We start from the raw sequence: 17,593 nt of genomic DNA, 5'->3' as shown, positions 1-17,593 counted from the left end.
AACTACATAAACTATACTACAGAACACAGTTTGGGGGTGAGTGCAGGGTCTTCTTAAACCATAGTGATACACGTCATAAACTGCTACCAACATTGCTGGTATAGTGGAGTTGATTTAATAAGGGTGAATTATATACATACAGCCTTCAAACATCAAACTCCCACGTTCTGCTTCTGCTTCAGGAGATGTCGGCAGAATGGAGAACATTTAGGGTCTAATAGACGTGTTCAAACAACTAACTTCAGGTGCTGTACTTCCATCATTCAAGATCGACAGACCTTTTCAAATTCTGTTGCTGATAGTATCAGTTTGAATATGGTTATTAACTATTCACAATTAAAGCATTAATAGGAAAAATGCACCACTCTCCAGGAGCGGTAACCACACGGCTTGCACAAGAGGCCATGGTACTTCACTGACAGCTGCTGGTCACTGGAGGGATCTTTGCTTCAGAAATACCTGGAGGCTGCATAAGCCACTGACTAATCAGTAACGGAATCTGCAAACCACATTCCAACACTCCTGTGGAGATGTGATAATAGAATAGTGTTAATGAAAACATGCCCATTGCTAGCACAACAGAATGTAGGTGACAATTATGAAATAACTGGTTGATAATTAAAATCTCAGTCTTTCCTGTTTTAAAGACGATGGGTAGTTATGCAGCAGCATTGAAACTGAAGTTAATGTTTTCTAAAGTGCATTAACGTATTTATACTTTTTCTTTATCATAATCACGTCGTTTACGACACAGTCATTTACAAACACTACGTGATATAGCACTCTGTACTCTAACATTTATTACAAACGTCACTTTAATGCCAACACAATGTTTTAAATACACAACAGTACTGGGGTACAGTGCTTAAAGATCGTAATTTTAAAAATGAAAGGCCAGAACCTTTTAAAGTGGGAAGTGTTCCGCTAAAATGTTCAGTATAACAAAGATCCTGCTTGAGGAACTTCAATAACTTTTTACTAATTTCTAAAATATTTAACATTATATCACCTTAATTCAATATTTGGAGGCCGTTACATAAAACAACAGCAATCGTAAAACCCTTGCCTGTTAAAATAAAGAGTTTGTAAAGTACAAATATAAAGATACAAATGTTTAAACATTTCAATTACAACATATGATAGCCTATCTCTTATAATAAATGTTGCTTATGGGGTAAGCACACTTACTATGATAACCTACTGCTTTTTTGTAATAAAACATGTAATTGGGTAATTATACTCTGAGGGGATAAAATGTGACTTACTGTTAATGTAGTCTTGTATTATCAGATGCAGATTTGCATTTTTAAAATACTGTATGCCTGTTTGTACGAAACTGCTGCTTATACTATATACCATTCAGTATTGCATTCACTATCCTATGGAAAAAAGGAAGAGCATTTGAGACATAAAAGATGCATATTTAATATCTATAAACAAAAAAAAAGATTACTATAGACATCCCTCTATATTACTCCGGTGGCATATTCAATTGAAAAATGGTTATGCATACATCAGGTCAACACAGTATGTTGTTTAATAATTCAAATTGAGATACACTGCAGCTGCTGAAATTAAGAAAAGGGACCAGGCCTTGTAAAAACAAAGAATTAAAAAAAAAAAGCTTGCTCATACTCCCCCATTGCATTTTTACTTGGATCGCTGTGCAGAATTAATACATAGGAGAGTGAACGTGCACCATAACAGGGGTCTCTGAAAGTATGTTACATTATAACATGTGGTCGTCAAGGCTCCTGAGGGACTGTCATTACAAAAGCATGAATGAAGACAAAATATATTTTAAGGGGCCCAGAGCCTTTGTTATTGGGATTACTAGAACAGGACATTTGACCAAAGCATTTTCTTTAGATACAAAAGTATGTGCAAATACTCACATTCATACACACAACTCCTGACTGGGGCCAGACAGAATAATATTTGAGATTTAACTCTGTTTGCCAACAGCAAGAACAGTGCCTGGTAATGACAGCAGCTGATCACATGCAGATCAGGGCGAGGGTGAGGCGAGGCCAGGACCGAGGGTCAAAGGTTTGTCTCCGTATGGACCCAAGACTACCAAACATGTTCACACTGCAGTTTCATTTTTCTCAGAGTAAAGAACCAAAAACAATCCATGCTTACCATTGCAGGTAGTTAGCCAACTAAGATTCATCAGCCCCCTCAAGAGGCATCAATGCACTGCGAGCACATGCCTGAGTTTTGCAGTGCTGGTACCTTTGGCAATAACTCCATTCAAGGTCAGGAAAAACAGCCCAGCAAAGTGCCTTAACAAAATACATCAGCGAGGAGTGAAGGATTCTGGGTTTCTTCAGTCTCGCCTGTTCGATGGATCAAATTTCAGGGTGAGAAGCTTTGAGAATGGGGGGGGAGGGAAAAAAAAACATACCTCGACTTATAAAAAGGAAAGGAAAAGAGAGGCTAACTTTATTTACAAATTTACGACGAAAATTAATTCATAACCCAATGACTTTTTCCGTGCAAGAGACGTGGAGGTCACGTCGGGTCCCCGCCTTTTGAAGCCTCTGCACAGCTCTCTAGATCGATTTGCCGCAAAGACAACCCGTAAGATTGGGAACGAGGCCACGGCTTGTGAAGTTACAATAAATATTATATAAAAAATTTCTTCAGCTATCAACACAAATAGACACTTTACATTCCAGTAAAATGTACAATGAATGCACCAATGATCGACTGGCAAACAGCACACTGAAGCCAATGAAGATTGGATGACCAATGAACTAGCCACTGACCGGCTAGCATCAGCAGCATAATGCAGTGTTTAGATGTTTACTCCATTACCTCAGCATACTTCAAAAGCACATTATTTGTTCCTAAAATGAGACTCAAAAGGGGTGTATTCACAAAGTATTTCGCATGGAGTTTAGGACAGTTCTCTCACCCCCTTCCTTCACATGGAAAAGACTCAGTCATTTCTAAAAAGAAAACAACAATCACTGCAGTTTCAAATGTGACAAAAGGAATACCGATACTTTGTGAATACAACCTGAATGGCAAAGAGAGAAAGGTAGAACAGGATTCAAGTATGTTTTGTGTGTTTTTTTTTTGTTTTCACATGTTTTATTCTAGGTTTCTTCCCAGCTGCTCTGTCTTGGGACTGTGAAAGGTTTTCCACTCAGGTGAAATCCCTGCTCTGGACTACCCACAACACCAACAGTCTCTGAAGCAAGCCAAAGCAGAGGCCACCTGCAGCTCCGCTCCATCTCCAGCAGGAGTCCTACTGCGATGCATGAAGCTGAAGTGTCTCCATTTTTTGGGGGGAGGGGGATAGGGCATACCATTAAATGTACAATGTATTCAGAAATGTCTGGTCTCTGGTTTTTAAAGAACGGTCGAGCACAAACTGCCCTCCTGCATTTCAGTTTCAGAGGAACATTAATCCAATCTAAGAACCATGCACCAATTACAGTGACTACGTTTTTTTAAGAACCATTAAGTTCCAGGAATATATGATTAAAAAAAAAAGAGGCAGTCTTATGTTTCTTCCGTTATCTATCCACAAGGTGATTTAACTTTCGTCACATGTGAGCATAAATAGAGAGGTATCCAACTGAAAACAGAAACTACTGGAACATTAAAAACAGGGAGGGAACATGAGTCCGTTTCAGTGATGTCCATGACAGAGCTTGGCGAACGTGTTGCTGGCCTCCACCCTTTACCCAAACTGGAAGAAGAAATTCCCGGGTCCAGATGCTATAGGGAAGATAAGAAAAAAAGGAATAATTAAAAAAAATATCCCTTCAGCTTTCCCTTCAAAGGTAAAGACGGCTATCTCGCAGGTTATACATACTTGAATTACCTTCAAAGCTGAAACCCCCCGGACCACCGAAGAATGCCTTGAAGATGTTGTTGGCATCGAAATCTGAAAAACACAGATCAGAAAAAATTGATCTCTTATGCTTAGGAAAAGACTGCTTCTAATGGGAAAACTCGACACAGTGCCTTAATGGCATGTAATATTATCATTATTGATAATAAATAATGCAACTATGCTCTATTTAGCTGAAGAAGCAAGAATAAACTTACAGTAATAAATGAGAATAATTGTTTCAACAGCACAGTATTTCACAACTTGAGTGAAAGACTTTGATCAAGGATATAACAGAATCTCACCACATATTTGAACCCGTGCTGAAGCTGACAATTCTCGAGATTTCATCATAAAATGAAAATTGAAAGCAAGTGCAGTAATATCTTACAACATTTCCAAGGAAGCAAATGCTCATGGTCAGCCACAACCCAGCAGGATGTCTAGGACACTCTTAATTAGCAATCAAAAAAAGACTTGTAAAGCTATATGCTTTTGATGAACTTAATTTAAATATTCTTATTAACAAGGACCTCCAAGGTTGCAGGGCACTCTTAAGCTGTAATAAATGGTCCTTATTAATCCAGTTATCTGCCAAGCAGGTCAGCTGGCCCCCTTGGTAAGTAATCAATAATATAATGGTAACTCACAAAAGCTGGTGAGCTGTGGCTCTCCAGGACCAGGATTGCTCATCTCTGATCAATGAAGGAAACATTAATTGGGAATGGAAGCCCAGAGGGCCCAGCGGCGCTCAGGGCTGGGAGACGGAGACTGACCTCCCATGTTCATGCCATCATCGTCCAGGTCCTGACCGCTATCGTATCTGGCCTTCTTCTTGGGGTCCGAGAGGACGGTGAAGGCTTCTCCCACCTCCTTAAACTTCTTCTCCTCCTCCTTCTGCACCTCGGGGCTGGCTCCGCTGTGGCGATCTGAGCCGGGAGAAAGGGGTTGCAAAGAAAGAAACGTCTTACGTGGGTGGCAGCAGGTTCTAGCACAACCACGCGGAGATAAGAAAGGCTACAAACGAGAGGAGGCCACGACGCCTAATCTCGCCCGTTTCGCCTGGTAGTAAAGGCTAAAGATCTCATACGGCTGTTTCTTAGAAAAAGCCGGGACACTGGTGGAAGGAAAGGGAAAAAAAAACAGCTGAGTGTCTTAATTGGGGAGAAACAGGATTTGATATCTAAGCTGCAGGCCACAGCAGCAAAGGAGGACCACGTGATGAAAGAGACAATGTGGTATTGGGCCAAACAGATCTCGCAGCAAATTATGCAGACCTAACCATCTAGAAACTTAGCAGGGAAACTTTACAAAGCACTGTTTAATCTTATAGTGATTTAAAAAACAAACCGATGACTAATGTCCCGTGTGGAGCACTGACCCCACTGCCCTTACCTGGGTGGTGCATAAGCGCTCGTTTTCGGTATGCCTTTTTGATTTCATCTTCTGTGGCGTTCTTGTCCACTCCCAGGACTTTATAGTAATCTTTTCGCTTGCTTTTTTTCAGCTCCACCTGAGCTGTCTTGAGTAGAATCTTGTGTTCTGCGAGAGAAGAAAGGATGTTTCAGCATGCACAGTTTATAAAGGCTGGTATTGAATATCTGAATATCCATGAGTATTGCGCTTATTTGTGCAATACCAGTGGCAGTACACAATTTAGTCAATCTATGTGCATGTAAGCCTTCAGGTTGGTAAGAATGTGGCTGCCACTGATATTCTGACATCTCAAATCCAGAAAGTGTCATAAATGCATCCTCTGTAAATACAGGCAAAGCAAACCAGCAGGTGGCACTCTGAAGTAAAGAAAATCATACTGTAAATGCCAAGAAGATGAGAAGCAACATTTTCAAATAAGATTTTTTCCACTTAAATGTAACAGAAGGCTGCATAAGAAACGGAATTGAGAGGAGACCTTCTGGTCCACCGTGCAACCCAAACAATCTGAAATCAAGTTATATTTTGAACAAGCATGGTCCGTGGGAGAAAGCTCAGTTTATCACTGCTTATCAAATAAAAAAAATATACCTTTTGTTTTCTCTGTCTGATAGACCTTTTCATAATCTCGTACAGCTTCCTCATATTGCTCGGTGTCCATGTAACTGTAAAACAGGAGGGAAAAAACCTTCAGCGATTTGTATTCCTGGCTTTATTTTTCCCCAGATTTCAGGTGTCCCATCCAGATGTTTGCCTCTGTTTTTCCACATGAAGGGAGATGATGAAGAGCCTGGAACTCGAGATGCCCCGACCCTGATCCCCGTGACCTTCATGTCATCGGATGTTCATCACCAGTTTTTTAACCTGAAACTAAAACCAACGGCAGGGAGAGTCCTATCCAGAACGTAAAGTCAATGTTAATGTCGAAAACATGCTTGACCCAACAATGGCTCTCCCCTGCTCTGGGACCTGTCAGGGCACAGAGAGGTCTCCGAGAGGGAAGCACTGGCCCCGCATCGGCCTGCCAATCAGTGCCAACACTCCAGATCCACGCCACAGAGCCCGCAGCATGACAAGCTGCACATGGCTCGGCGTGAGCCCTTGCAGGGAAAAAAACGCTTCCACAGCACTGCTTTCTGCGTACTGGCATGAAGGTTGTGGAGACATGCCAAGCTCATCAGCCACTGCCAATGCATCAGTGTGATGAGGAAAGTGGAAACATTTTTGGGGATACCAAACTTAAAAAAACGTAAAGCTCTCTTACCATTGTGCTCTCCGTAAGTATGCTTTGATGTAAGTTTCGTCCAGTTTTATAGCATTTGTGCAGTCTTCTATTGATTGCTCTATTTTATTCAGCTGTGGAGGGGAGAAAAAAAGTAATTTAATATTTGGGGAGCTACGGGATATCAAAAGGTGATGCCTCAGTTTGGAAACAGCCTTCAGATATTTCCTGTGCCCTGAAGCCGTACCTGAACAAAAAAAAAAAGATGCCGAGTTCTAAAAATTTAGAGCTGGAGCAAGCAGTTTCACAGCTCTCCGATGTGTTTTTAGAGGGAATGAGGAAACCTGAGCCAAAAGGTAGATTCAGCATTTTCTGCAGAAGCGGTGATTTCAGCAGAAAAAGAGACCGGCCACAATGAAAGAGAGAGCGGAGAGAAAAGGGCAACACGAGCAAACCGGAATATTTCATTGGAAAAACATGACTGAAATGTGCACGTTTGAGGACAAGCAGTGTTCTGCTGCCTTTTGCCTCAGCACAGACTACTGTGCCAATCACAGACGAGCAGCAGAAAAAGTCAGCACCTGATGTATGAAAGAACAAGTCAGCTGGCAACTATAGCCGTAAGAATAAAAAAATGTATACGTACAACTATTTCTTAAACTCAAGAGGAGAAACACAGCAAAGTTGACTCTTCACTTTAATTACACATCCACTCTGTGATACCCGAGCCACTTTCTCTTAAGAACCCTGGACATCCTAGGCACTGACATTGCTCAGATTAAAAAAGTATAACGAAGGGTGCATTAATGCCACATGTTGATGTTGGCTTTCGCGGATTTCTCTCTAGGTATAGCCCAAAGAAAGAAATCTTCATAAGACTGCTTTGATCCTTCCCTTTTATACCAGGTTGATATGTAATTGCCAATTGATTCTTTGTCACGGTAACTCTAAGAAGGAAGGTAAGACAAGCTTCCATCCCCACCCATCAAACCATTCATCTTTTGACACACTGCTGACTCCGGAGCTTGGCGGGAGAGTTACCAATGATTGGAGGAGCAGCACATCTCTCACTAATGAGAAATAAGGCCAGAGAAGTAACGGGGGACTCTGTTTTGCTAGAAACAGACTCCTTGCAGATGGATCATATTCCTCCTATTTTCTAGCGGTGGTCTGCCAACTGTGTCCCTCCTTTTAGGGAATCCTGGTCACAGCTTGCTAGTGGCATAACCCAGGCCGGAAGTTTTAACACCTGGATCTCATGCCCTGAGTGAGCCACATGGAACCCCCTGCTATAATGAAGTTAATTAAGGCAAGAGCAGGGGTAGACGCCAGTACATCATAGGGAAAGCTCATTATGTAAAGCCTGTTAAGTGATGCAAAGGAGCATAGCCAAATTACATCAGTCATTAACATCAGCCCACTCCAGCAGCTGTAGACCTGGAAGCCAGAAGACCTGCCTTTGTCAAGCACTTTTTCCAACTTGCATTTCTTTTATTTGCTTTGCCAACACTCCAAGTGGAACAGTAGTCAGGGCTCTGCTCTCTTAAGTGGCAGGCTGCAGGTTCAAATTCCAGGTGCTGTTGTGTTCTCAAGCAAGGTGCTTTAACCAAACTGTTCCTCCAAAATGCCCAGGTGTGTGAATGGGTGCATGTTGGATAAAAGCATCATTCAAAGTAATCATGTTCAGAATCTGACCTACAACTAATTTGAAATAAAAACTGCACAGTATACTAGGTAGAGTTGAACCAAAGGGAGCAACATTAAAAGTAATTTAATTAACAGCACACAACAGACTTTCTGGTGTCTTGATGCAGGATACCCCTTCCATAATTACAGAACTTCCTTTTTAATGTTTTAAAATAAAATGTAAGATTTGTGCAAGTATCTAGCCCCACGTAGATCACAACTGGAAACCAGCAGCAAGAAGCAAATCACAAACCCAGAGGTTGATGGCATGGGACTGGGGTTTGTTTTAATTCTATTAGAGGATGCAAGTCTGATTTCAGTCAGCGCTGTTCTGCTAGAGACAGTTTCTGTGGAGTGCTGCCATACCTTTGAGCCCACAGTGCCCCTGTTGCAGTAGAGCTTGGCGTTGGTCTTGATGTTGTTGGGGTCTATTGTTAGTGCCTCAGAGTAAAGCTCGTAGGCCGCCTCGTAGTTCCCATCTTTGAAGGCTTTGTTCCCTTCCTCCTTCTTCGCTTTAAGCGCCTTGGCATTCTGAAGAGGGGAAGGCACAGTCAGTGCGCCTTGTCAAGAACAGTCTAATGTGCACTGGGGCAAGGTCACATCGATGGAGAAACATCACCGTGATCAGGACGGCTTTCAAAAACATTACAAACTTATACTAGTCAAAGAGTTTGCATTTCTCATAACTCATATTTTCAAATGATCAATTCACAATCTCAACTGAAATTAGAATTAGACTGTTGACCATGTTTTATATCTTACATGCACTTGCTCTCCTAAAATATTAAGATAATGAGCTAGTTGGTAAACAGAAGACGAATCACTGATACATTAAGCATAGTTTAGCAAACATTTCACATACATCATAAACAATTATGTATTAGTAAGTAGCCTTGTTTTAGATAAAAGGTGACTAAAGAAGGCAAGGTCCACTTCAATGCATAACGCAGGCACACAAATCACATCATATGGTGTCAGTTTAAACAGACATTAACAAGTGTTATGTGGTTGTAATACTACAACTTAGCACTAGAATATTTAACTTTAAAAAGATCTGGCTCATTTAGTAACAGGCAATCTACCATGATTGGTACTGTACATCCCTGTAATTTAGTTTTAAAGGACAGAAAAATAAAAAAGGTGATTCTTCAAAAACCATAAACCAAGCAATTCTCTACAACCGTGTCAAATTAACCATGTCAGGGCTGAGAGGAAGACGGGAGCTGCTTTAATACGCACTCGGCACGCCAGCCGCGCCTTCTCGTGATCGGGGGCCATGCGCAGAGCCTGCACGAAGAACTGGACAGCCTTGTCGATGCAGTCCTCGTAGTACAGGCACAGGCCGCGCACGTACAGCGCGTCGCCGTTCGTGGAGTCCAGCCGCAAGATATCGCTGGGAGAGAAAAGACGAGAGCTGAGACGCGGCCGAGCAGCACAGAAGCAGATTGGAATGAAAAAGCATGAGAAAGACTCAAAAGCATCTATGTACCATACCAACATCTCCATAACATACAAACAACATATGCCAGCAGCCATATCACCCTGCCACTCACAACTGACAACCCACTGAAGCTAAGCAGGTGCGAGCCTGGCCAGTACCTGGATGGGAGAAATCTAAGGAAATTTTCCCTGAATGAAACGTCTTTTTGCTCACTAACACTGCCCTCTTGTAATGTGAAGGGATCACCAGTCAGATCATGTGGCGTCAGACTTCTCCTGTGCAGTAAGCAGACTCCCATAACCCCCACCTGGCTACAGACTGGGCTTCAGGGTAGCGCCCCAGCAAGGCCAGGCACTCTGCTTTCAGGATTTTGAAGCGGTGACACACAGGGGCATATTCCAAGGCACGGTCCATACAAAACACCACCTGCAGACAACCAATGGGAGAACAGTCTTATTACATGTGCAAACATGGAGATCTTCAGCAGCTGCTAGAATGGAAGGAGTAAAACACAGCTTCCTCTTGTGTCCTCTGGCTCATGTTTCACTGTCGGCTCTGAAGAAGTCCACTGGGTTGACTTTATCATTGCCTTTGAGGATGCTGAACACTTGTGTCAGTTACCCTCAGTCTTCTCTGTCACGACTAAAAAGGTTCAGTGCCCGCAGCTTGCGAGAGTAGGACACCCCCCAGTTGCTCTTGACCTATTCCAGTTCAGCAATATCGGTTTTATAACATGGTGACCAAAACTGTGCACAATTCTAAATGAGGCCTTACTAGTGCATTGCACTTTTTCCAATAACTAGTTTTAACAGAAGAAAAACATTTCCCTTGTAATCCCTGCACGAGCTCTGTAGGCAGAACTTTAATTTGTGTGAAAAATGTACTCTACTTCATAAGCATGCAAAGATCTTTACTTCAGCACATGACCCTCAAACTCCTCCATTTGCTTACTAAAAGTAGATCCAAGGCACGGTGAGTCAGGGATGACGTACCTTCCTGAAATCCCTTTTCTCAAAGTCAAACTCTGCCATCTTCTCATATTCCAGCACTGCGTCTGCGTTTTTCAGCTGCAAAGTCGGAAGGCAATCATGAAAACTGACAACAATTTGTCTTTACACCTGAACTCCAACACCAGTGAATATACTCTGTGATTTTTGCCTAGTTTATTGCAGTAATGCACAATCTAAACTAGCATTGTAACTGTAATGTACTGCAAGCCGCTTCAACTCTCACAAAGGTTTTAGGATCTGCAACCAATTCTATCTTGCCAGATAGGATTCCAGCAGTTTACAGGGAGCTGGTCCTGGACTCACCTCTTGCTGAGACTGGCTGTTGTCTGGCTCCAGTTCTAGAACCTTCTGGAAGCAGCGTCTGGCTGCCATGGCGTTACCCAGAGACAGGTGGCACTTCCCTTCTCTGAGATGTCCCTACAACCCACGGGGAAGATGTGCAAGAAATAGAAAAGGGGGAAAAACCTTTTATTAAAAGGTTAATTAAACGTCATTACATTAAAGGTAATTAAAGGTTAACAAAACGTAAATTAAAAAGCCACATTATTACTAAGCTAAGGCACAGAAGAATAAATGCCAGGCATTACCCCATACATTCATTCACAAAGTAAACTGATCTCTAAAAACATACTGCATTGCAACGAGAGGCAATCGCAACGTAAATGTGCATGATACCACTTGATTACTCAGAACGGAGATGAAAGCGGAATAATAGTCAATAAGAAAATTATTATCCACGATGCATACAGAACTATATCTCACCCATGAAATTACATAAAACAGAGATGTGCGATAACCTTTAGATGTCAAGAGCACAACAACACTGAAGTGCACTAGACGATATTAGGACAGCTCCTTGTGCCACCTGTATTTATTTCTGGATTTTAATCGTAGTTCCTAAAGAATGTCACTTTCCAGTTGCACTCAATGGTCCCTATCGGTACAGCCGCAGAACACAAATGGGGTGCCCATCTCCAGTGGACCGCGCAACGCACTCTTGCATACCTTGACGAAGGAGTCGTCCAACCGCACGGCCTGCTGGGCATCTTCCAGGGCCTCCCGGAACCGGCTGAGCATCATCAGAGTGGCGGCTCTGTTTCCATAGTAGCTGGCGTTTTTAGGGCACGCGTCTGCCATGGCAAATGGACACAGGGGTTAACATCGTTCCTTTTACACAGGCCTGCGAGAACAAAACCATCTGGGCGGAACGAGGATTACTTAAAATACCCTGTCAGCACTTCAGCAACATTTTCTTAACTTATACTTCAATATAGCCTGATCTGTATTTGCCCCAGCTTCTATATCAAATTTCTGACAATCTTTCTTAAATCTGGCAACTTTTATTGCTCGCCGCACCGATCAATGTGAAGGAGGCGGACTAAAGTGATGGGGAGCTCCGCTGCCTAGGGTGACCTCGGTCATGTACAAAAGCCTCAGCTCAGACAGTCCCAATGTGATTACTGCCAGGAAAGGACACTGTGACACGGTGCAATGACTGGTCCTGCCTCCAGCGAATTCTGCCCTCCCTGACCTTTGGGAGCAGTAAGGGCCAGATGGCACAAACTGTCAATCTGCAATTAAGATCCGACAACCCCACGTGGCCGAAACTCCAATCAGAGACCTTTTGGACGCATGAATAGAAACATCGACCTTGCTTTTGCTTCCCCTACACTTTAACAATACCTTTAAAAGCTCTGCAAACCATCAGGCTAATCTGTTCCTGAGAAAATCATTCTACTCGGTAAAGAGCAGCATCACAGCAGTTTCCACCTGTCACTGGGGGAGAAACCTAATCCCTCGTGATCAAAGAGCAATGGCAAGGCATCCTTACCTATGGCCTTTGTGTAGTAGTTAAATGCTTCAGTATAATCCTTCTTGATGTAAAAGGCATTTCCTTGTTCTTTAAAGCACTCAGCTTCCCTGTAGTCACAAAAAAGAAAAGCATCCATATTAAGTCAGGTAGCACAGTTGCACAGTGGTTAGCATTGCTGCTTTGCAGCACTGGGACCCCAGAGTTCAAATCCTGGGGTGCTACCTGGGTGGAGTTCGTATGCTCTCCCCATGTTCACATGGGTTTCCTCCCACAGTCCAAAGACATACTGGTAGGTTAACTGGCTACTTGGGAACCCGGTGTGAGTGTGCACGAGTGCACTGTGTTTGTGCCTGTCCTGTATAGTGTCCCCCACAACCCTGAAACGGATGAAGTAGTTAGAAAATGAATGGATGGATTTATCTGTCTACTGAAAACAATGTATTTACATAAGGCTGTAATAAAACTATTAGCAAGGTTGTGCTTCAAAGAGGCAACCTACAGACCTGTGGAAAGTAAAGGAAACAGTGCTGATGTCCTTCTAAGCTTCCTTAATGAATGCGGCTTAGCAAGTTTGTCCTAGACACCCTATTGGCACAGTGGTGTTAATGTGAACACCAAGCATTTTGTAGTTGTTTTTTTTGTGTTGAGAGCAGATGTTAAGATGTTAATACAATATGAAAAAAAATTAAACCTGAAATCCAATCAAAACATGTAGGATAGAGTCAATTAAAGACCCCCTGTTCTCAGGCCACAGGTTGAAAATGGGAGGTTCTCCTTTGATTGTAAAGTTCGGTTTTCATCTGCACCACTGCTGACCTTTAAGTGCTAAATTAATGGACACCCAAGCGAGCAGGTGTCCACAGTTATCAAGGATGGCAGTGTCTTGTCCAAGCTATACCATTCACTTCCCGGATCACAAGGGCAGTGCTGATTACTGAACTGGGCAACACTTGGAAAAGGACAGTTATTGCTGCATTTTAGCTAACCCTATCACTGGATGGCACCATTTTAAGTCCCTCCAACTGACCCATGATCTCAGCTCAATCTACTTTGACTCACTGTCTCATAAAAAGCATGCCTAAGAGTACAGTGAGGTTGTCTTTGCTTGCGTGAGGTGAATGCAGAAATGTATTAAACAACCATGTGTAATGGCTTATAAGGCTAGTCGTTTTTTAATGTTTCCTGAATGCACCTGTAAAACTAAAGCATAAAACAGTCAGACCAGAACTAGTTCACTGAAAATCAGCTGTCCTTATTCACCAAGATCATTTTAAAATAAAACTAAGAAGGAAAGAGCTGCAACATTAATAGGAAGCAGTATATTTTACCGATAATATTTCCCAGCCACTTAAGTTGTCCTATTAGAGAAGCTGGACTGGTTCAGCCTTTGGAGTAGCCATAGAAATCACAGGAAGCTCACAGCACCAACTCCGCCTGTTCGAGCAGTACAGGCTGTAGGTTAAATAGTTTTTTTGTCTCTACTCATTTTTTATTTTTTCAAATCACCACATTTTGGGGAGACAAGAAAACAAACTGGCTGTTGGCATGATTTTATTTGACAGTTACAGGGCTCTACACCTTTTAAATCTCCCCCATGTGCAAAGCAACTCCAAAATATGCCTGGCACAAAACTCATTACAGCAGAGCAGGAGAGCAGTGCGTTCCCCCCCCCTCTCTGGGTCTATACATAGAAAGAGCAGGACCAGTCAGGGGAGTGGCCAGCTGGTGTTATCAGTCATGGGGAAGCTTCTAGGGGCTGGTGAATTAACCCCACCGGTTACAAGAGGTGTTATGATGAGGCCGCAGAGACAAAAACTATCAATAGTCACTCTACCCTCCATCCATAACTGTTTTTTTTCCTTCTTCCAGGCCACCAATCCCTTGGTGCACTGTATCAATTGAAATATAGGTCACCTCTCTGGAACAAACATGCACTGTATTAGCACTGTACTGTGTCACGAGCTAGCCTGAGGAAGCTCTGAGATTACTGCTGAAAATTAAACGCACTCTCCTTCATCATCTAGAGGCGCAGCATCATTACAGAAAGAACCGAGACCTCGCTCTAAAGCAATCCAGAACTATTTATCTCTAAACTGCCCTGTGCAACATCAAAGCAAACCTGGGCAAGTATTACGCAGCTCAGACAGGCCAAGGTCAAATGCTATAAGATTTCTAAGGACAGTACTGTGAAATGTAAGTGAGAGCATAATTTTCAAGCATAGATATTGAACCACATATCACAATTTACAGGAGCTATTTGTAGCGCAATGGTGCTAGAGGTCCATATTGAAGTGCTCCTCTTAAGCCATGCTGCGCAGCTATATTTACACCATGTGAAGTGTTGGATGGCTGGTTAACTTTACACAGTAATGAATATAGATATGAATAGAAATGAATAGATAATTCTGCATGAAGAGTCAAAAGACAGTCTTGTTGCACCAACACTCAAGTGCTCAAGCACTACAGCAAATTCCAAACCACTGCCTTTTAAAAAAAAAGTAAAGGCAAACAGTGTCATTCTATGACAGTTACAATAGAGCAGCACTATAAAAATCATACACTACAGTGGCTCACACTGGCTTGAAGCTTGGAACAAAAAATGCCACATTTGTTAACAATTACTAAAACCACGTCTCATTCCAGGAAGGGAGAGATCAGGTGTGTTTAAGGTTAGAGAACTCCACTACGTCACTGCAAAGCTTTCTGAAACGTTTCTCCAAATGGAGAGGCAACATATGAAACACTAACATCCCTGATCTGATAACGAATTTGTCGCTTTTGTCACAGCATCTCTTCACTGAGAAGATCTCTTTGCATCATGGAGTCTGGAACTGACACCTCCTTCTCTACCCCAAGTCTTCCTCCAGCTTGTCCATTTTTCAGTACAGCCGCAAGACCTCACCAAACAAAAGAAACAAACCCTGGAAGCCCTAAAAACAAAGGATGACCCTGAGCCAGATCTATGGTTTACGAAGGCCACAACTGAGTCACTAAACTTCACCACTGATTGATCCCGTTTCACAGCGATTACCGTGTAAATAAGATGTGATCGGATTCCTGTCTTGAACTGTAATTGATGTTTTTCACCAGGCGTTTCCTGTTGGCACAATTCCTATGCCTATGTCACAGTAAATACAAGTATGAGCACAACACCAAAACGAGACAGAAGCATCCATTATGTTCTGTCAGAGTGGGACGGTGCTAGTCATTGTCAAGACATGTATCTATACCATGTAAGAGGAATAATGCACAGAAACACATAGTGACTTAATACATCTTCCTGCCAAAATATAGCATATCGCAGGGAAAGAGCAGAGTGTGTTTCTTCAGGTACTTCGATTCACTCAGTGCGGGGTAGTATGATTGGGCAAGGACTCTGAAGCGCACCTTCGCCACCCACAGTGAGGATCCTGGGCTTGCTTTCGTACCCGCAATGTAAAAACTGCTTAAACGATTTAAGCGCAGGATCGGTGTTCAGTGCTTTGGGGGGGGGGGGGGTTACGCTGTATTCCGGGGTTGATTCGTGTGCTGCAGTCAATCTGACGTCCACCTGGAGCCAGCGGAAATAAGGTTCATTTAATCGGTTTCGGTTTTGTTTCAGCCGTTAGGCTTTCGATTTCAGGCTGGTGAGAGCCGACCACTACAGACTCCCCCCATCTCATCATTCCCGGAGCTGTCCCTCGCCCCCTGCGCTGACCAGTCGCACAACCACGGCGTGCAGCTACCGGGACAGGACGGCGGTGTCCCATTGATAAAGTTACCGAACTAGAAAAAAGTCATAATGTATTGACTGTATGGGAGTTTATAAAGGAAGAGTCTGCAGATCCCAATTCCCGTTGCTGGAAATTCCTTTTAATGGCTAATACTAACATGCGAACTACTCATCTACAACAAAAACTCGACGCATGCCACCAGTAAAAACATGACAATCTACAAACTGGAATATCGCGATTCCAGTTGCTAAAATGAAGACAGCACATGGAACAGATCATTCTTGTCGGGGACCTGACTTTCCGGGTTCCCACAAAGTGAATTACTTCTCCGCAGAAGGAAGAGGCACCGCTGATACACAAACGACAGCACCACTACAAGCAGGGCGCACAAACAAGACTGTTGTCTCACTCGGTCGCTCTGTGCTGTCGCTCTTATTAACTGTCAAGACAGCCGCGCTTGCCGGAAGAGTTTATATCATTTGTATTTCCAGCTACACGTCTAAAGAAAAGTATTTGAGGCCTTCAACACCTCTATGTAATTTCACTCCGATATTGTGGGAGACGACAGAACGAATTACACAAAGTGACCCATTTCCCCCTTTTTATAACGAAACAAAACCGGCTAGCACTGGAAAATCCAATACTAGCCAAAGACGTATTCAACAACCTGACCTAAAACTATCTGATTTATTTAAAAACAAAGCAACAAATGATTCGTTTTCCCAAAACGACTATGTAACGCCACTTAAAACATCTTCGCGGAAATTCCGGGTTTCCTTTGTTGTTTTATTCAGATCTTTGTTTAAATCTGGGACTGCGCAGACAACGCCGTCGTTTTTATTCTTATGTCAAAGACCGCCGCTGAAAGCAGATTTCCAACCCCGGCGGTTGACCGGGACTCGCTTAAGAGACACCGGGACGGATCCCCATGCCTGCGTCCTAGGGTGTAGGCCTCAAGCAATCCGTCAAAACTTGGCTCAAGAACCACATACGAGCCTTTTCTGTTAATGTACGGTCTATCCCCGAGAGCGTCACGGCGCTAGCGACTACCGACTGAAATAAATATCCTCGTTGTACCTCGCCAGCTCCTCTTCGTTCATTATTTGAGGCTCTGGGTCCATGATCACATCGCAGTCAACAGCGTCCATGTTACTGCCGGGGAAGAGAAGACAGACACTTCCGGGAACCGTAGAAATCACCGAGCGCTAGAGCGGCCTGCGGCAAAGACCCATTTCCTCTCCTTTTTGGGAGGGAGAGAGTCGAGCGCGCACGGCAGCTGCACGCCGACATGAAAAGGCGCAAATAGCGCCTCCAGTGGCGGCGCCAGGCTCCAACATCGCTTCAGATTCAAACTAGATTATCCGCCGGTGGAGCTGTGTTCGGAGTCCAACACAACAATACAGCATAACAGCCGTCACCAACCGACA

General features: G+C 43.2%; 1 protein-coding gene across 2 annotated transcripts; it reads right to left on the bottom strand.

The window, feature by feature from the left end:
• Window positions 1–797: 797 nt before the first annotated feature.
• dnajc7 (DnaJ heat shock protein family (Hsp40) member C7) lies at window positions 798–17,341 on the bottom strand. Of its 2 annotated transcripts, none has more exons than XM_088906313.1 (14): window positions 17,244–17,341; window positions 12,472–12,560; window positions 11,646–11,770; window positions 10,944–11,057; window positions 10,623–10,697; window positions 9,938–10,056; window positions 9,429–9,582; window positions 8,556–8,720; window positions 6,546–6,637; window positions 5,873–5,946; window positions 5,243–5,389; window positions 4,624–4,776; window positions 3,830–3,901; window positions 798–3,732 (listed from the first exon to the last, which is right to left on the bottom strand). In XM_088906313.1, the coding sequence occupies exons 1-14, from the start codon at window positions 17,312–17,314 to the stop codon at window positions 3,695–3,697; spliced, it is 1,488 nt and encodes a 495-aa protein (XP_088762439.1). In that variant the 5' UTR covers window positions 17,315–17,341; the 3' UTR covers window positions 798–3,694. The 2 variants fall into 2 exon arrangements, with proteins under 2 accessions (XP_088762439.1, XP_088762440.1); XM_088906314.1 differs by having other exon boundaries at window positions 3,839–3,901.
• Window positions 17,342–17,593: the final 252 nt, after the last annotated feature.

Source organism: Atractosteus spatula, chromosome 26 (genome assembly GCF_055471065.1).
Source record: "Atractosteus spatula isolate fAtrSpa1 chromosome 26, fAtrSpa1.hap1, whole genome shotgun sequence".
Lineage (NCBI taxonomy): Eukaryota > Metazoa > Chordata > Actinopteri > Semionotiformes > Lepisosteidae > Atractosteus > Atractosteus spatula.
The sequence above is the reverse complement of the archived record's forward strand: the minus strand, read 5'-3'. Positions and strand labels throughout refer to the sequence as shown.